A 20,517-nucleotide genomic window follows, 5' to 3' on the forward strand; every position below is an offset into this window, starting at 1 on the left:
TAAGCCACTTGTGTTTTTAAATATTGAGACTAGGCCATAAGACGACAAAAGAACAATAAATGAGATCAAAACTCAGAGTTCAAAAGTTTACTAAAACAGTCTTGAAGCAATAAAAACCAGGAGCTATCTTCATTAGGCCTCATTGAAATGGTTATGGGATCTGTCATTTCATCACCCACTATCATATGAAAACTGACTGGTGTGTTAATGACTTAAAAATCAAAGGAGTGAAACAATTTTGAAAAAAGAGCACCCGAATACAATCGGAAACCTTTTGGTTGTGAAAATCCACAATTAGAACAACGCTAGATATGATATTGCTGGTTATCATTTAAAAACAGTTAATTGTTCCATACCTTTGTGTTATAGCTAATTTGGCAAAACTGCAGTTAAAAGTGAATAAAAGTAATTCGAATGTCAAATATCCACCATAATTGAGTATTTATTGAGACTTTATTAATTTCTTCTACTCTCGACGGGTTCTAATACAATCTACAGTTCTTTACGGCGAATATAATGATTAGCCGATTTTAACTGAAAAATTAATTGAGCATATAATTCCTCCCAAAAAGTGCTACGTCATATCACTACAAGAGGTTCTAGAAGTTTGGGCAAAAACAAAAATTCCAAATGAAAAACAATAATGAGGACATGAAAACCATAATTCGTTCACTTACGATTCTGTCTTTGTTTCGGCCGCCTTTCAACTAAAATAAGACCTGTCGTTGTTGTGATGGCTTAGCAATACTCCAAATAAACACTCGGATAATTAATTAAAAAATTTTATGAAAAATTTTATGAATTGTAGCTGCCATTAATGAGACTGAGCTGCAAATTGACAGAATGAAAATTGAAAGAGGCAAAAATGAAAATTCACTGGACATTAATGATATTAAGAAAGTCACAAGAGCCATTTGGTAGTAGTAGTAGTAGTAGTAGTAGTAGTAGTAGTAGTAGTAGTAGTAGTAGTAGTAGTAGTAGTAGTAAAAGACTTAAATTCCAACAAGAGGAATACATAGTAAAAGAAAGACATGACAGTACAAATTAACAAAGCACAGTAGCAAATTAAGATCTGGCAGTCCACACAGCGACATTTAAGAAAATATGTACATGGCCGATAGTAATTAAAAGAAAGTGTTTTGGCTATGAGAAAATTTTCTAAATTCTTACAAAAAATATTGAAAGATGACCTAAAGTCAATGACGTTGATAGAAATTAAGTAATTGGCGCAGTGGATAGTTCGACTAAGAAAACAGTTGTCAGTTTTGATTTTTTTGTTCAACGGTTGTTCAAAAAAGGTTTTGACTGATCCTCGGGAGCTGAGTGTCGTACTATTGACATGTAGCTTTAAGTCACTCTCCATTGTTCCATGCCAAGTTTTCCATAGTAGAATAAGGTCAGCTCGCCTAATTTGATAGCAAATTTGATACAAATTTAGTTTTGAAAGTGTCTCGTTGTAATCCTCAGACCTAATAACCCAGCGCAACACTTTGCGCTGAAACTTTTCTAATACTTTCAAAATACCAGTTGTAACACACCAAGCTTGGGAGCAGTAAAGTAGCACAGATAAAATCATCGGTTGGTACAACGTTTTCTTGTGGAGAATAGAAACTTGAAACGGTATGCTTCTTTTCAAAAAATTAAAAATTTTATTACATTTCGCAAGTTTCGTCTTAACGTGTATTGTCCAACAGAGGTCTTCAGTAACTAGCATTCCCAAATCCATAATCTCTCTAGTGAAAAGAATTTCTGCTTCTCCTAGAAATAAGGGAGACTGGCTGCATTTAAAGTTCATCGCTTTACACTTTTCTGGATGAAATTCAAGTTGATTTTTGCGTGACCATTCATAAATACCATTGATGTCAACATTGCAGACCTTCGAAACAATCAACGCATAGCGGCTTTAGGTCGTCGGCATATAAGTAAACATGGGAGTTTTGTTTTGCACATGGTCAACAAGATCGTTCATGTACAAGATAAACAGAAGTGGTCCAAGGACACTTCCTTGTGGGACACCAGATGTTACAGCGGAGGGCCTAGAAAAACAAGATCCTATGCGGACAATTTGGTGTCGATCTTCGAGATAATCCGAAAAAAGATGAAGAAATGCGTCGTCAAACCCAAATGCTGCCAGTTTTGTTAGTAATTTATGATGCTGGACGGAATCAAAAGCCTTTTTGATATCAAAATAGACGCTAGCACAAGGAAAATTTTTGTCAAGATTGTTGTAAAGAACATCAAAATATGAAATAAGTTGGGTAATTGTGCTGCGTCTCTTCATAAAACCGTGCTGAGCGTTTGTGACTAGCGGCCTAACTAGTGGATACAAAAAATTGAACAACATTTTTTCAAAAACAATAGAAAGCTTTGGAAGCAAGCTGATCGGACGATAGTTTTTTAACGTCACTTGTTGAACCATTTTTGTGTAGTGGTGTGATATATGAGGTTTTCCATTCCTTAGGCCAATGCGAGGACTTTTGAATAACTTGAAATAATGCCATAACTGCTGGGGCTAAAACTTGACAGCCATCACGAAGCAAGAAAGATGGTATTTGATCTGAGCCCATGGAAGAACTGTCATCACATTTGCTCAATATTTTTTCAATTTCCAGAACTCCAAACGTAACATCTTGTAATTTAATACTCGAATCTAAAGCTGTTGGAACATTTTCGTGAATTTTACAACTATAGACAGAGCTGAAAAAATCATTGAATGCATTTGCCTTTTTATCGTCAGTTGAAAAACTGACACCGTCGTAATTCATCACAGGCGGAAAAGCGCTAGTCTCTTTGAGAGTCCTGAGTAGCTTGAAACAGTCTTTCCTGCTCGTCAAATTACATTTCTCAATAAGAAGACTCGTGTCAAGTTCAATTGACTCTGAAAGCTCTTTCTGACTTTCCCTCATTTTCAATGAGTCCGATAGTGTCCAATCTTTTTTCAGCCTTCTCTTGATCGTCTCGCTTTTATTTAACAAATGCATGGTTTGCGAAGAGTAGAAGAACGGAGCTGATACACGCTTTCGGCGTTTCTTAGCTATCGAAACCGAGAACGCTTTTTTCAGCTCATAGTACCATAATGAAAAGAAATCAGAGATTTTAATTTGGAAAGTTAGAAGTTCGTACAGCGAAAAAAGCTCTTCATTAAACGCTTGAATACTGAAAGATGATTTCGAGTAAGTAGAGATGCGTATACTTCTGTAATTATTGATGAGTGGAACTTGGAAAGTTATTGGAAAGTGATCTGAGAAAGGCTCTTTTGGGAGATGGAATGGAATTGACTCTAGAGAAGTGAAAATGAGATCTAGGCAGTTCCCACGAATGTGCGTAGCCTCATTAACTGTTTGATTTAGACCTAAGTCCGTGAAAAAATCCAATAAAACATTATCTGAAGAACTAGACGAGGAGAGACATGCCCAAGCTATCTTGGGCATGTTAAAATCACCTACAACATAGAGCTTGAAATTCGAATTCAAACCACGTTTAAGGCAGAATGTATTAAAATTGTTGATATAAAATGAAGTCGATTCCATCAAAATATGACTGCTAAAGAAGAATTTCGAAGACGGTGGCGGTCTGTACACTACAATAAAGAACACAGCTTTTTCTATTTGGACAACTGCACAAGCAGCTGAAAAGGGGTAACTGTCTTCTGATAAATCAAATACTAGATGGGACATAGCAGACGATGCTGCTATTAAAACTCCGCCATAACTACCTTTTTTCTGTCTAAGCGTGAAATAACAGTGTGTGATCCACCAGGAAATATTTCAGAATCTGTGATCTGGTTATCGAGCCAAGTTTCTGGAAGGAGTATAAAGCTAATTTTTTCCACCTGCACTACTTTCAGCAATTTTAAACGTTTTTCAAGACAATTGATAGATTGGCAATTTACAAGTAGACAATTAGCATTCGTTGTTAGTCAATTTACCGATTCATTCAAGTTCACCAGGTTTCCCTGGTAGAAAAGTTATAAATTTCTGATTCGAAAATCCTTTTTACTTTTGCCTTCACCGATCATCTGAAATCTCTTTGACAGAATCTTCTTTTCCAATTCTCGATCGGATTGCGTCAAAAACTTTTTGATATACACTGGAATGCGAAAATCGTTTAGATAATGGCTGCGTGCAAAACAATTTTCCATGAAATGTGGACTGTTGAAATCATAATTGGTCTATAAAGGCGTCTTTCATTGTTAGCAGGGTTTCTGAACTTTCCAAGGCGTCTTGCTTGCACAATATTTCAGTCTAATTTTAGACCCATAAAAGTGATAACCTCGTCAAGAAGCTTCGTGTCAGACTCTATAAGTTTGTTATAAGAATTTGCATTTTCGGGCAGACCGTTAATCAGAAACTGCATTGGCTCATTAGCCGTTTTGTGCGCCTTAATTTTCTTATTCGTTAGAACAGCATCACGAAAAGATGGCAAAGTCTCGTTGAAAACTTTTTCGAAATTGTCCTTGATATGATTAGGCAATGCTAGCTCAGCAACAGCAACTTTGTCAGCAATTTTATTCTCATCTAAGGTCTTTGTCAACTTAGCTTCGGATGGGAAGAGCTGATCACTATCACAGGTATCACAAATCCATTTGCAGTTTTTCCTTGCTCCAAGCCAGTCCACATCGTCAACTGATAGAGATACACATGGACCATGGAACCAAAGCTCATACTTCTCGCATGATATTGCCGATTTATCATTGTCTTTGATGTTCCGTTTACACACACTGCACTTGCAAGGGTTTGACTGTCTTGTCATTGTTTAGAGCATAACCAATATGAAACTATTTAACAACTGAAGGGATAAGATAGGCACACGTATTGCTCTTTCAGAAACCAATTGAATCTGTGATAAATGAGCCTAAGTCGGAAGACGACTACAAAAGAACAAGTTCAAGCAAAACTCAAGAATTGATTAAAGGTAATAAAAGTTCATGAAAACAGTACCGAAGTCATAAAAACAGGAGCTATGTCCAGTGGGCACCATTTGAGTGTTTTAGATCCGGCACTTATTAAACTTTGATTTGAAATCTTACTTATCGACTTATTCAAAAAAAACAAGTATAAAAGGATTAGGCAGCGCCTCAATGCAATCCGAATCCTTCTGATTTTAGAAATCCACAAATGTGACCAATACTTTTCTTGCTTTCGTTAGGTGCCATTTAAAAATCACGTTATTGTTCTAAATCTAATCGTATTTCCTAATTTGAGAAATATATCTCAGATTAAACATAAATGACGCTTAAAATGAAAAAAGCACCTCAAATGTCAATTGTTGACGACAATTTTCAACCTCGATAATGCCTCGAAACAAAACGACTTCAAAATTTTAAACCTGGTTTTAAAATGTTTTACGTTCGACGGGCTTTCTAATGATACCATTCACCAGTCTTTACGAAAAATATAATATGGGCCAAAACTGACTGAAAAAAAATCAATAGTAAAGTTCTCTCCCCCGCAATTAAGGGTCCATTAGGCCTAATCAGATTTTCTTTAAAAAAATCTGTCCTTATTTTTAAACTTACTTTGAACCGAAAGGAGGCATTGATGTTCCAATAGGCAAAACCTTTTGCTTCCATTTTTCGACAAAGAAAACACCGAAAGCAACGCATTTTTATTGTCCTAGGCAGGTTCGAACCGCAACCCTTTCGGTATAAAGCCGAATGCGCTCGCTGATGTCGTATGTTTAAGTATTTGAGTAACCTGAAACTTAAGTTCATAATTTCTTCCGAAATGACAATAAATTACTTTCATAACCAGCCGATCAAAGGATACAATGCAGTTATAATATAGTTAGTAAATAGGTTTTTTGAAAAAATTCTCAGTCGTACTTCGTTCTTGCTTTGCAATGGCTCTGGTGAAAGTGATTGATTATAAAAATTTATGAAATAAGCAGAACTTTTTGTATAATACATGCAATAAAGACACGCGCTCCTGGGTGGGCTCGAACCACCAACCTTTCGGTTAACAGCCGAACGCGCTAGCCGATTGCTCCACAAGAGCTGATTACATTCTTGAATGTTTGAAGGAGTTCAAATTGAGGTTAATAATTCATCAAATTAAAGGAATTGCTGAAAAATGTTTCTAAATGTAACTGAAGATTTTTTGTATTTGTTTTGCTTTTTGTATTCGCTGGCGTAAGGCTGTCGCGTTATACGAATTTCAATACGTTTTAAATAATTAACAGGATCTTTTCCGTTTGTGCCCCCCCCCCCAGCTTAGTGGGTGCATATTATTTGCACACCCCTAGTATGTAATGGCAGGTGCTCTGTAACTGGGGGGAGCATAACGTACTGGGGGGCACAAACGGAAAATATCCAATTATTAACATTATTAAAAGCACGATTATGTGTGGGCTCCATCCACCAATCTTTCGGGTTCCAAATGAACACGCTAGGCGATTGCGCAACAACAGATTGTTAATGCAGAGCAACTCTTTGATGATGCAATGCAACACCCCTTGGTCTGGGGTTGATCTTTGCTCTTGATATTGTGGGTGGGGTGCTGCTTTATAATTATATTAAAAGTTAGAATAATATTTTTCCGTTTGCAGAAGGGTGAGCTTCAGAAACAGCTGAATGCGGCCTCAGAGAGCAACATGATAACTCTTACGGACACTATAGAGAAACAACAGGCCCAGCAGGAGGAGAATGACAGGATGAGAGTGGAGGTAATTATCAAGTTAACACTTTTAATTGCTCTCAAACGTCGTTTGTAGCAAACATATTCTGTAATTATTCGCGTGGTCAATTTTTCGTCTGACCATTTGTCTTGGGTGGACGGCTACTCACACCCCCACCCCATACTTTTACATAATGATTTACCCAGTAATGGCACGTGCTCTGCTACTGGGCGAGGGGGTGTATAACGTACTGGGGGGGGGGGCACAATCGGAAAAGATCCAAAATTTGTTTATCGATGAATGTGAGTTGTGTTGTGTTATTCAGGTGAGTCAGCTGAACAGACAGATTGCAGAGATGGAGGCACAGTCAAGTGAGCACAACTCTATCATCAATCAGACCTCAAACCAGTTGAACGAGACTCACACCAAACTCGCATACCTCAATACACAGCTTCAAATATCCCACAGACTCAGTGGTGAGTGTTTGTTTGTGGGTGTTTTTCTGGAGTTCTTTCGACGCTTAGTGATCATCTGACATCACCTGAAATAATCGCGATAATAAATTGTTCCCAGCAGTCATTCAGCAGCATCTTCAAAAATCACTTGTACAAATACATTCTCTTTCTAAATTTGACTCTGGTAGAACCTTATTGGGCCAATGGCTTCCTTTTTTTAAGCTTCCTTAAAAAAGAACTGAAAGAATATTTTTGGAAAGTATTTTTGAAGGACCCAAAAGTAGCTCATATGAAAGATGAAATTGAGAGCATTAGATTTTAATTTTTTATTTTTAATCTTCATGATGTACATATAAAATTGTGAGAACATTTTATGCTCACATTTTAGGCCATTTTTTTACTAATGTAGGGTCAAATTTTTAGTCAAGTAATTTAATGATTTTATAATTTTACATAATGTTATATTCTTAATTTTACATTGCCTCTTTTACCATTTGCATTTTATTCTTATGTGTATCAGAGGAAATTAACAATGTTCTTCTTTTTATGGCACGTTCCCCAGCTTCTCAAAATGCAATTGGTATGCGGGCCACCCATGCAGTTATGTGCTGAAAAGAGAATTTTGTTTCTATTGAAATAGTCGTATTGAGATTAGTGTGAAACTAAATGAAGGACATGAAAAAGTTGCAATGTTTAGAGTCACTGCTTGGTGCAATTCAGACATCTGTGTCGACTGCGTTGGATGTGGAAAATCCTACCTTCTCAATACAAATAGAAAAATCAGGTTTGTTTTCATCTGGCCACAAATTGATTCTCGGAAGTTTACTGTTAGAAGGAAGAAAATGCATGAGTTGATTTGCCATATTTCATTTGGCGAAGAGAGAGTAGATTTTTGATCATACCGCTTTTTTCGAAAGAGATAGAGAGGTGTAAAAAATTTTCTGTAAACGAGCCTTTTCAGCGGTTTTGCTTTCAGGCGAATTTTAGCCATTTTTCGTTGGATTAGTCGGATTTGAAAAGACGCCTTTTCCTTACGGAGTTTTTAGATACCAAGTGAGCACAGTTCTTTTGTTTTTTGTTGAGAAATATGGCAAAAAAAATTTTCCTAATGTTTTTTTTGCTAATTTTTGTTTTTTTTTTAAAAACCTTGGACACATTTTTTGAGCCTATTATGACTTCCCTATTGTTTTACAAGAATTTGATTACTCTTTCTTGTTTATATGTTTTTTCTGGTTAGTTTTATGTGCCCTTGTCATATAAAAAAATCGGGTCTTTTCCATTATATCCCCCCAGCTTAGTGGTCAGATAACCTATAGCCCCCCCCCCATCATGGTAAATATACCATATTCAGGGGGCTTTATTTTCATGGGGGCTATAATGGGAAAGACCCAAAAAATCGTTACTTTTTTGAATGGCTGTCGTCAGCATTTCAACGGCTATTATTTAGGCGCTCCCTTTTTTTAAGTTCGCTTAACCTTTTTTTGTTTTACTTAAGTCACCACTTTTCGCGTTCGACTTACGTCACTCTTCGTTTCAAATGATTGGCATTCAAAATTAATTCAGCAACTTACTGAAGAACGTGAGAGTCACGGGATAAACCATTGAAGCCCGAGCACTTAGAATTAATGTATTGAGACTTGGTGCATTAATTTATCAGAGTTCCTTAGAGTATTCTGCTAATTGATATTAGTATTCAGATTAATGTCCTCTCATATAGAAGTTGAACTCCCCAAATTTTGTTGAATCTAACAAAATTGCGGACCAAATTATGACATTTTTCGACACTTAAAAGAATACTACGCTGTCGTCAACTTTTTTCCGTAGTTAAGTTTTGAAAGTTCCCTAGAGTATGCTGCTAACAAGCGTTAGTATTAAGCCTAGTTTTCTCCAATTTAACAGGAGAATTCAAGATCTCTACCTTCCAATATCTAATCGCATGAAACGGCAAAGAAATTGGAACACTTTTTATCACTTAGAAAAAATATTAGACTGCCGTCAATTTTTTTTCGAACAGTTTCAATCCCAAAGGCGGTCAGTGATGTCAATGGCGGCTATTTTTTGGCAATCTGCAGGCTATGTTACTTTTTTTGCAGTTCAGTTTCTTTTCGAAAACCTTTTACGATAATTTTACGTCAAATTTTTTTTAAATTAGGTAAGTACTAGTTTAAGTAGATACTTGTTCTCTAATTGAGCTTTTTAAAATTCCTTCGTGTTATTTCCGGATTTTTTTTGTCTATGTTTATTTTTGGGATTTTTACGAGTTTTTGAGCTCAAGCTGGTGCATTTTTTTTTGTTTTGGGTCTTCATTATTTCGATGGTCTTGAATTGACATTATTCAACGTTGATTGTGTTATGTTTTAGTCATAAGGGCCAGGGAAACCTCTAGGGTTTTGGTAATACGTTACCGCATAGTTTCTTGCTGCAATGGAACGGTTTTAACATTTCAATGACACAATTTTTTTGGCAGTTTTTCAAAGTTTTTTAATAGCCGCACAGCGATAGCTGGGGCTATTATTGGCCTTCTCTTGGTTTTTTTTTTATTTCGTCGTCATGATTTTTGTTACGACCATATGACGTCACAGCCACTTTTTGTTCACTGTTTTGGATTGGTTTCAACATCTTAATGTAAGTTTCTGCATTTTTTGATCAAGTTCGAAATCTTCACAAAACTGTTTTCTTGTTCCTATTTTAGCGTTTTTAGAACCAGTGAAACTTTTTGAAGTTTGAAGATGGATTACTGGATAGCATCTGGGACGGCGAAATGTTTCTGAAGAAATTAATAGAACAAATTTTGGCAACATTTAATTAGTATTTGCATTTGTTTACAATTTTTTTTGTATTTTTTGTCATTTTCTAAGTTAATCGATCTTTACAGGCCCTTGAAAGGTTTTAAGTCTTGCAGATAAGTTATTTGACAGATTTTGAAGACAAAAAACTGTTTTTCCACCGGTTAATATTGCGGACTTCAGAATTTTTTTTTCGAATTTTGCGATTTTCCTTTCAATTATTTATCGTGTTTCTCGATTTTTGCCAATAAACTTTTTTGGCTTGTAAACCACTTTTAGTGATTGTTTGTGGGTTACTGGGTATATTTGAACTGATCCAATTTGGCCTCGAAGGTAAATGCTTCAAGAGTTTTAGCAATGGTTGTTTTCTTTAAGTTTGCTTGGTTATTTTAATTTCTCAATTTGTGCTATTGTTTTTTGGCTGGCATTGTGCAATTGATCTGCTTGTCAGGTACAGTACTTTTACGTTTTTCAGTTAATTCTTTGAACTGTTTTTCAGGTCAATAAAAAAATGTTCGAATTTTTTGGCAATCTGCAGGCTATGTTACTTTTTTTGCAGTTCAGTTTCTTTTCGAAAACCTTTTACGATAATTTTACGTCAAATTTTTTTTAAATTAGGTAAGTACTAGTTTAAGTAGATACTTGTTCTCTAATTGAGCTTTTTAAAATTCCTTCGTGTTATTTCCGGATTTTTTTTGTCTATGTTTATTTTTGGGATTTTTACGAGTTTTTGAGCTCAAGCTGGTGCATTTTTTTTGTTTTGGGTCTTCATTATTTCGATGGTCTTGAATTGACATTATTCAACGTTGATTGTGTTATTTTTAAGATACAAATACGTTTTTTGACAATTCTCTAAGCTATATGGTTGGTACTTCAGAAATAACCTCAAGCAATGATACCGATTTTTGTTTTTTATTCGAAAAATGGCATTTTTTCAGTTTTTTTAGTGATAAGGGCCAGGGAAACTTCTAGGGTTTTGGTAATACGTTACCGCATAGTTTCTTGCTGCAATGGAACGGTTTTAACATTTCAATGACACAATTTTTTTGGCAGTTTTTCAAAGTTTTTTAATAGCCGCACAGCGATAGCTGGGGCTATTATTGGCCTTCTCTTGGTTTTTTTTTATTTCGTCGTCATGATTTTTGTTATGACCATATGACGTCACAGCCACTTTTTGTTCACTGTTTTGGATTGGTTTCAACATCTTAATGTAAGTTTCTGCATTTTTTGATCAAGTTCGAAATCTTCACAAAACTGTTTTCTTGTTCCTATTTTAGCGTTTTTAGAACCAGTGAAACTTTTTGAAGTTTGAAGATGGATTACTGGATAGCATCTGGGACGGCGAAATGTTTCTGAAGAAATTAATAGAACAAATTTTGGCAACATTTAATTAGTATTTGCATTTGTTTACAATTTTTTTGTATTTTTTGTCATTTTCTAAGTTAATCGATCTTTACAGGCCCTTGAAAGGTTTTAAGTCTTGCAGATAAGTTATTTGACAGATTTTGAAGACAAAAAACTGTTTTTACACCGGTTAATATTGCGGACTTCAGAATTTTTTTTTTCGAATTTTGCGATTTTCCTTTCAATTATTTATCGTGTTTCTCGATTTTTGCCAATAAACTTTTTTGGCTTGTAAACCACTTTTAGTGATTGTTTGTGGGTTACTGGGTATATTTGAACTGATCCAATTTGGCCTCGAAGGTAAATGCTTCAAGAGTTTTAGCAATGGTTGTTTTCTTTAAGTTTGCTTGGTTATTTTAATTTCTCAATTTGTGCTATTGTTTTTTGGCTGGCATTGTGCAATTGATCTGCTTGTCAGGTACAGTACTTTTACGTTTTTCAGTTAATTCTTTGAACTGTTTTTCAGGTCAATAAAAAATGTTTGAATTTTGTCGAGGTTTTGTCCTGCAATGTTTTTTCAAAATCGCTTTACCTTTTTTCGTTTTACATAAGTCACCACTTTTTACGTTTGACTTCTCACATACCTCACTCTCTGTTTCAGCGGAATTGAATTCAAAATTGCTTGAGCAACTTTATTGTTCAAAGTCTGAAGGCGAAATGGAGAAATTTGAAGGAAACAGGAAAGAAACCAATAAAGCCCGGGGCACTAAGAATTAATATTTAGAGGACTTAGTGCAATAATTTATCAAAGTTCCTTAAAGTATGCTGCTAATCGGTATTAGTATTCAGCTTATTGTCTGCCATATAGAACCTGAACTCCCAATTTGTTTTTGAATCTAATGAAACTGTGGACCAAATAATAACATTTTTTGACACTTAAAAGAATACTAGGCTGTTAACTTTTTTTTCGTGCGTTGATTTATGAAATTTCCTTAGAGTAGAATGTTGACAGGCGTTAGCGTTAAGCCTATTGTGTTTCAATTTAACGGGAGAGTTCACCATATTTATCTTATCTAAAGAAATTGCAGAAGAAATTAGAACATATTTTAATACTTAAAAATACTTTAATACTTAAGAAAAAATATTACTGTCGTCAATTTTTCTCTTTGTTTTTCTAACAGTTTCAAGCCCAAAGGCGGTCAGTGACTTTAATGGCGGTTATATTTGAATACGAGTATTGTAATTTTTCTGAGGTATATTTTTGATTTTTTCGATTTTTAATGGCTTTCAAACGAATTTGATGGCAATGACATTAGTCCTGCCTGTTTTCTCGATTTTTCGATCTACCATTTTTCCGTCTGAGCATCAAATTTCTTTATTTTTGGTTTCACTAAAAGCCTTAGCATCCTTTTTTTTCGTCTGACCATATAACTTTTTGTCCTCGGAAACAGGATAACAGGCGGTTATGTTATTTTAATCAATAATTTATGGTGCATGTGTCCTATTATTTATGCAGATTTTTTTGCTGGACAGTTTTGAACGTTCTAGAACAATCTTTCGCTGGGGCTATTATTGGCCTTCTCTTGGTTTTTTACAATTCCAAGAATTTGAATTCTATTGGGGCGCTGTCTTTTTTAAGATCTGTTTCTCAGATTTTTTTTGCTGGACAGTTTTGAACGTTCTAGAACATTCTTTCGCTCTCTTGTGATTTAAGTTCCGATCTAGAAGTTTGGATTAACTTCAGAAGCCTGTGGCCAGCGTCTGATCAGATCTCAGAGCTTCACTAAGTTCTAGTGTTACGATTTAATGAAGCTTCTAAGTAAGCCAATTTTACAGGCATGAGGCGCATTTTAAAATTAATTGAGATTTTTGGCCCAACTTTTTCTCACTCCTTCCATCTCTTTTTAATAGCCGCACAGCGATAGCTGGGGCTATTATTGGCCTTCTCTTGGTTTTTACAATTCAAAGAATTTGAATTGTATTGGGGCGCTGTCTTTTTAAGATCTGTTCACAGATTTTTTTTGCTGGACAGTTTTGAACGTTCTAGAACACTCTTTCGCTCTCTTGTGATTAAAGTTCCGACCTAGAAGTTTGGATTAACTTCAGAAGCCTGTGGCCAGTGTCTGATCAGATCTCAGAGCTTCACTAAGTTCTAGTGTTACGATTTAATGAAGCTTCTAAGTAAGCCAATTTTACAGGCATGAGGCGCATTTTAAAATTAATTGAGATTTTTGGCCCAAATTTTCTCACCCCTTCCATCTTTTTAATAGCCGCTTAGCGATAGCTGTGGCTATTATTGGCCTTCTCTTGGTTTTTTAGAATTCAAAGAATTTGGATTGTATTGGGGCGCTGTCTTTTTTTTTAAGATCTGTTCACACATTTTCATGATTTTTGAAGTCAAATTGGAGTAGTGATTTTGGTCACGCCGAAACAGGAAGTGGAGCGAAAAAGCGAGTGGTTTTGCGGCGTGAAATTTTTTTCGCTCTAAAATTAAAGTGGAGTGAGAAAACGGTGTTTGGACAAAAATTCGCTTTCTCGCTAGTTGTTTTTTGTTCACATGCGGCAATTTCACTTTGATTTTTATTGTTTTTTCATTTTTTTGGATAGGATTTTTTTCTAAATGGTTTTCTCAATCCATTCAAGGTCTAGTTTTCTGTTTATTCAATGAAAATTCTCTGAATTGTACGTCAGGACTTGTCCTGCTATGTTTTTTTATTTCGTCGTCATGGTTTTTGTTACGACCATATGACGTTACAGCTACTTTTTGTTCAGTCGTTCATGCAATTTTAACTGAATTGCATGTGTGACGTCATTGTTCGCTCTTAGTGGAGCGAGTTTTTGTGTTCGTGCGCGTGATTAAATTTTTGGTCACACTTGACTTTCACTCTCAAAAATGACTTCCTCACTTTGAAATTGACTTTTAATTACTTTACTTCAAAGAGATAAGGTCAAATGGGTGTGTGTCACTCTAAATGAAGGTTATTTGAGATCAGCTAATAGAGGCAACAATAACTTACAGATTTTTAATCAAAATATAATAGATCAGCCTTCAATGAAAAGACGATTATTTTTGGTCTGTCTTTTTTAATGTTTTTTTTTAGACTGCCGATCTACGAATCTATTGCGGCTATTTTCTGGCAATCTGCCAGCTATGTTTGCTATTGCGCCACAAAGCCCGGCTGCTGAGTTGAGAGTCTTTCTGCCTCAAACCTTGTTTTCTTCCCAATTAACTGCTGCTGGGCCTCAGCTTAAGCTAGCTACAACGAAACAAAGAGACCCCTTTCCTTTTGATTATTAAGTAGAAGGTCTTATTGATCAGTACACCTGGCGAGTGGAAATTAGGACGGGCATAGTGTTTCTTTGAGTGCTTCGAACCATCTAAACCTTGAAGTGAAATAGAGTAACTTCTCGTTTCTTTAACTTCTGAAGAAATTAGTTTCTAAAAACTTGTCTGCTAAATCCACTTAAAAAAGGAAAGGAAAATCAAGCTTCTAAAAGGCTGAACTCATTGCAGAGTTTATTTTAATCGGAAGAGATCGAAGAGAAACCAATTCTAAAACAAAAAGAACTTGTGAAAAACGATTGTTGTCATAAATGTTAAACTTTTTGAAGTCAGATTGTTTATAAAATCATTAGCTTTTGTTGACAAGTTAAGTTAGGGAAATGCAAAATTTCAATATTTTTTAATTCTAAAATTTGAAGCTTCTATTAGCTTTCATATTTGGATTGATGAGAAATCTTACCAAAACGTTTACAGATGTAAGTGCAGGCCCTATTACAATCTACTAGCAGGTGAAGGGTAACAATATTACTCCACAAAGTTCCGGGGTCCAATTAGACGAGAAATGTACTCATTAATAAATTAACCAACGCAACGTAAAAAATTCTGTTTTTTGTACTCTGCTTAGAGTAGTCCTCTTAGAGAACGGCAATGTCAGTTCTACCAGTACCATTAGAGCTGGTACCGGTTGGTTAGTACTTATGAACCTTGTATATGGGGGGTACAAAACCGATCATCAGGCTAGTTTTGATTTCTTTTTTTTTATAAGTGTCCTCAAGCGAGCCTGATAGATGGAACTAATCGGGAGCTGTTCTCATTTTCGTGTCGGCGAAACGGTTGGACTTTTTATTGATTAATGCTCCTCCTGTCATTTGGTCGTTTCCTTTTTTGCATGAGGAATTGCTCTAATTCAGAATCTTAGTCACGTCACATAATTTTGCTCATTTACCAGTGGTTGCATTATAATTAGTAACTCGAAATGGGGCTAGGGGTATTAGCCGACACACAAATTAGAAGACACGCCAATTGGCCGACAGATTTCATCAAGACGACGTGAAAATGACCGAAATCGGAACACTATAATTTAAGTAGTGTTATTAGAAGCTTCGACTTAATTATGTTCGGCCGTAATAATTTGTTCGGTTGTGATAGATTCATATCAACAAGTCCCACAGGCCGCTGAGGCATGGCCAAATTAGTTAGTAATTATAACCAATTATTGTTTGTTTTAACACTAAGGGACGCTACTTTACCCAATTAGTGCGCGGGTAATTATCACGAACTGTGGTTTTCGAGTAGCTATATTTGCTTAAGTGACGGCTAATTTGTATGTCGGCCAATTGGCCGGCCACGACTCGAAATTTACTCGAAATTGCGTCTAAGTGAGTTCCAAATCTGTTCAAAGTTAGTTCATCCAAAGTACTGCTCATCCGAATCTGTAAACTATGATACAATAATCAAGCTACAAGGAAATGACAAATTCAGTCTTGTCAATGGCTTGAAAATTTTGGCTTAATTCGGTTTTGCTTACTGTTTTTGTTTATAGCTGCGAAGCTGTAAGCTGAGCGAAGCTATATTGCGGTGCTCTTGGTTTTTTTTACAATCCAAGAATTGGATTGTATTGGTGCTCTGTCTTTTTTTTATTTTTTGTAAGATGTTTTCACACCTGTTTTCATGACTGTGAGCTTTCAAAACGGGATAAACAGGTAAAGCTCAGCGGGCATCAAGTTTCATTAGAGGCCCGCGTTTAGTAGTCCCTCAAGTGCTCAGAGTGGTGAAGCTACTGGGAAGGCCGTAATTCAAGGTTAAAAGGTCATTTTTGGGAGTTTTTGAGCCTAAAATAATGAAATGTTTAGCACTTTTTCGTCACTTTTTGGATTTTTTGTTAGATGGGTCTGAAATTGAGGTTTGTTAAAGTTGATAAAGGTCCTTTACAAGACGTAATTGCTTTTTACGGCCACTTTAAGCGCTATATCTATTGCTACTCCAAACATCAACACTGTAATTTATACTAATTTTTTCAAATTGCTTGAAAATTTTTGTCATTTTTTGAATTGTCTTAGACTCCGATGTCAAAAAAGCTCCTCTGGGGTTGAATAAGAGGTTATTGCATAGTTTCTAGTGGTAATGAAATGGTTTTAAACATTTTAACTTCATGAATTTTACCAATTTTTTTAAAATCAAATTTGGTTTTTTTTTCATTACATTTATTGTCATTATTCAAGTTTTCCAGCCCCAGGGGGCAAGAAGCCTCATCTAGGGTTTGCTAACAGTTTAGTGAAGATTTTTTTGGCCATGGAATGGTAGTCAACATTTTAATATCTTTTACCAATTTTTTGATAAAGTTGCAATTTTTTTGAATTTTTGAAATTTTTATTCAGTGGCCAGGGAACCTCCTATAGGGTTTGCTAGTATGTTACTACATAATTTCTAGGGGCAATAAAATAGTTTCTTTTTTTAATTTTCCAATTGTAGGGAATTTTGAAATAAAGCTTGCAATTTAAAATTTTCGATTGTTTTCAAATTTTTCGATTTTTTGTCATTCTCTGAGTTTAACTATTTTTACTGGCCAACGAAACTTTTTAAATGTTGTAGACGGTTTTAAAAACAGAACTCCAGAGTCAAAAAAATGTTGACCATTTTTATAGCCCTATTTTTGGAAATTTTCTTTAAATTTTCAGTTTCTTGATGCATTTGTCATATTTTTCCAGTTTATCTACTTTTAGTTGCAGATTGATCTCTTTCAAGGCTTTTTTGCGTGAGTTAATGAGTATTTTGGAATGAGTCATACATGGTTTTCAAGTTAAAAGCTGCAAGGGTTTTAGCAATGATCGTTTTTTTCTTGGTTAGTTTGTTCGATTGTTTCAGTTTCTCAACTTTTGAGATTTTGTCTTGTTGGCTGGGATTGTTAAATTGATCTGCTGGTCAGGTTCATTAGGTCTGTTTTTCATTCAATTACTTGGATTGTATTTCAGGACTTGTCCTGCTATGTTTTTTGTTTCGTCGTCTGACGCCCTTTTTTCGTTTTACATTTGTTCACACAGCAAAGCTGAAAAAGTCAAATTTTCTGAATGACTTCTTCCTCTCACTAACGGCATTTGCGCTTGTGACGTCATTTCTCACTCGCATTAGCAAAAGGTTTTAGGTTATTTGCGTGATTAGATTTTGATCATACGTGACTTACCTCACTCAATAAAATGACTTTTGCACTTTAAAACTTAAGTTTAATTTGAATTTGTTTAAGGTCAAAGGAACTCATTTGTGCAGTAAAGGTCCCTAATAAGAGGCTTCTGTGGAATGAATTTTAACAACCTTTATTGATTTATCGCTGAATATTTTTTAGCCTAGTTTTTTGAGCGGCGTCGATTTTTTTTTCAATTTAGATCTGTATCTGTTTCTATCTCTATTATATGGCACGCAGGTCTATTCGTTCGCAGCTATTCCGGCAATCTGCCGGATATGTTTTTCAAAGTTTATATTCTACATGATACGTATATCATGTGTGTTATGTATATCATGATACGTATGTCATTCTGCGTAATTTTGAAGACATTTTGGGTTTTCGGCAGATATTGTAGTTATTTTTAGCAATTTATATTATAGAACCGCCCCCGATAGGATTTTTTTCCGGGAAACTGATTCCTTTACCTCTTTGTTATGGTATACATGGATTGTGCTTTAATCAGTACTGGCTCCTATAGACTAATAACTCGATATGTCGAAAAGCAGTAGCCTAATTAACATATTGGATCTTTTTGTTGAAAATAAAACTGAAATTTATGCAGTGAGCTTTCAGCCACTTTTACCATGTCTGCAATATCTTATCGCGGTCAAGTTGATTCAATCAATTCTCGTTGCAATCAACAGTTGCATAACTTACAGGTGAAATATTAACACTAAGAATGAGTTCTAAGATTATTTATCCTCCCCACATATACACCTGTGAACGATCCATAGGTATCAATGATGTACTATTGCAACGCATTTAAAGTACTAAATTGTGAATTGTCATCTAAATATTGTAAGTAATCTGTTGTAATATGCTGATTTTTAAACAATTAATTTTTTCATTTATTCAAACTCATTACGAAATCTGCTTGGTCTTTAGATTTGGAGTTAATCACTCTTTTATTACCACTGTTATTACATGAACAGTGGCAATAAAATAATGATAAATTGGTAATGGAATCATGGGAACAGTGTGATAAAGTTATGCAACTGTTGTAATCGCAACGAGAGTTGGTTCACTACGGTTGTTGTCACCATTTCGAAGTTATTCGGCAACTCGGCTTCGCCTCGGAGTTTGATAACGTCTTGATGGTGATAATAACTGTGTGGTAATATCCATTATTTCATTTCAGCTTTTAGTTGCTTTAAAGGTAGTAAAATTGGTTGACTTCTCGGCTCATATAATGTTGACTGATATTCAAACCGGCATTGACAATCTTGTTATACCTCAAGGGTCTGAGAAACTGATAAATGTTATGTATCTTCATGTTAACGGCGCGTCTTTTGTTTCTGAGAATGGTTAGTTGCGTTTTTCCGTCCTCTTCACTGCTATTGGAGTTTTTAAGTTTATATAAGTATACGTTCCACCACAACTGTTGAGAAGGTTTAATTGTATGATTTAAAGGTCAAGTTTGGAACTGCTTTTTTTGCCACTGTCGCTCCCCCCCCCCCCCCCCCGTCGCCGTTTTACCCCCTTGATACCTCCGCTCCCCACCCCACCCGCCAGGCGTTTGAGACCAATTCGTCTGACGTTAGACGGCTGTTTTTTTTTAAATTATGATAAATATAATAAATAAACCGAAGAGGCTGCTGCTGCTGCTGTCATTGTGTCTCAATACTTTTTTTTCATTTTTTACGCGGAAACCAACAATTTTTGTTCGACTAAAAGTACCTTTTGACTAAAAATGTCGCGCCAAAAATTGAATGTAAAAAATGAAAATGTAGAACTCGAAAGCGCTGTTTCTCGAGATTATTTCAAACATACAAATCAAGTGAGGGCTGGTAATCAACCCTATCTATCAATTTTAGCTGATTTAACAATTCTGTTTTCTTCTAATTCGGGTGACCAACAAGAGAATCTTACATTGATATCTATCTGTCGCGTAGTTTTTTCCTGTGTGCCCTCACTAACACTCAAAAATGCAATTGTACAGTTCCTCGTATTACAGTGAGAAAAGAAAGATGTTTTCTGTTTCACGATGATCAGAAAAGTGGATTGAAAGTGTGAATTAAGGACAAGGACAAGATAAACTGAATTTATATCTGAGATCTATAAAGCACTAGAAACAAGTTAATAACATCTCAACGTTGATGCTGGTGATGACTCAAACTAATTTGCTAACAATACTTTCGTTGCACCTATAAGTTGTACTCTCATTTTGGTCCGATCAAGTGAGCGTAAATTACAGTGATGCTATGGAAATTAATATGGAAGAACAGTGATGTCATGGACAAGTTGACTTTTGATCGATTTCGAGAAGAAAAGCCGGCAAAACAAAATTCATTAATAAGTGATGCTCAAACCTGAGAAATTGCAATTTTTCAAATCCTTGACAGAGGAAAAAATTTTGTTTAAGCCATTAAGATCGGCCCACAATAGCTTAATGGGTTTTAAATTTCTACCGAATAATTTACATTTTAATAGATCTCAACTCTCGATGAACGGTTTAAGTATTTCTTCTTCCATAATTTACGTGCGTTTTGAACTGCTTAAATTTTTTGTTACGTAATAAGAAGTTCTAATGTTTTCCTGACTCCATAAGAGCCACAGAAGTGGTTATTAATAAAAAATAGGTTGATATGTAATAGTGAAATGAAATGTGATGTTCAGATGACCTCGTGACCCTTGTGCAAAGCGTAATTGACTCGTGGAGGTTGTTGACCATGTCTTCAAATGAGAGCAGTGACGTCATCTGTTTCGTAATGCGGACTGGAGACAGTCTGTACCTCATCGGAATTGTGGTCGCATCCATTCTACAATTCCTACCCATCACTTCATCAGGTATTTTAAAGCTATCAACCAATTATT

At 35.4% G+C, this 20,517-nt stretch overlaps 1 protein-coding gene and 1 non-coding gene across 3 annotated transcripts in view; one reads left to right on the forward strand and one right to left on the reverse strand.

The window, feature by feature from the left end:
* Positions 1–20,517, forward strand: part of LOC142335865 (huntingtin-interacting protein 1-like) — a 107,271-nt gene that overhangs the window by 55,785 nt on the left and 30,969 nt on the right. Inside the window, exons 14-18 of one of the 2 annotated variants that reach the window (XM_075384195.1) lie at positions 6,547–6,663; positions 6,941–7,091; positions 7,768–7,854; positions 18,842–18,859; positions 20,320–20,490. In XM_075384195.1, coding sequence (XP_075240310.1) covers positions 6,547–6,663; positions 6,941–7,091; positions 7,768–7,854; positions 18,842–18,859; positions 20,320–20,490 — 544 coding nt within the window. The remainder of the gene's footprint in view (positions 1–6,546; positions 6,664–6,940; positions 7,092–7,767; positions 7,855–18,841; positions 18,860–20,319; positions 20,491–20,517) is intronic. The other variant, XM_075384196.1, reaches the window with a different exon arrangement.
* On the reverse strand, positions 5,923–5,996 carry Trnan-guu (transfer RNA asparagine (anticodon GUU)). Its single transcript has one exon. It is a non-coding gene; the product is annotated as a tRNA-Asn (tRNA).

This window comes from Convolutriloba macropyga, chromosome 3, assembly GCF_964194025.1.
Source record: "Convolutriloba macropyga chromosome 3, txConMacr16.3, whole genome shotgun sequence".
NCBI lineage: Eukaryota > Metazoa > Xenacoelomorpha > Acoela > Convolutidae > Convolutriloba > Convolutriloba macropyga.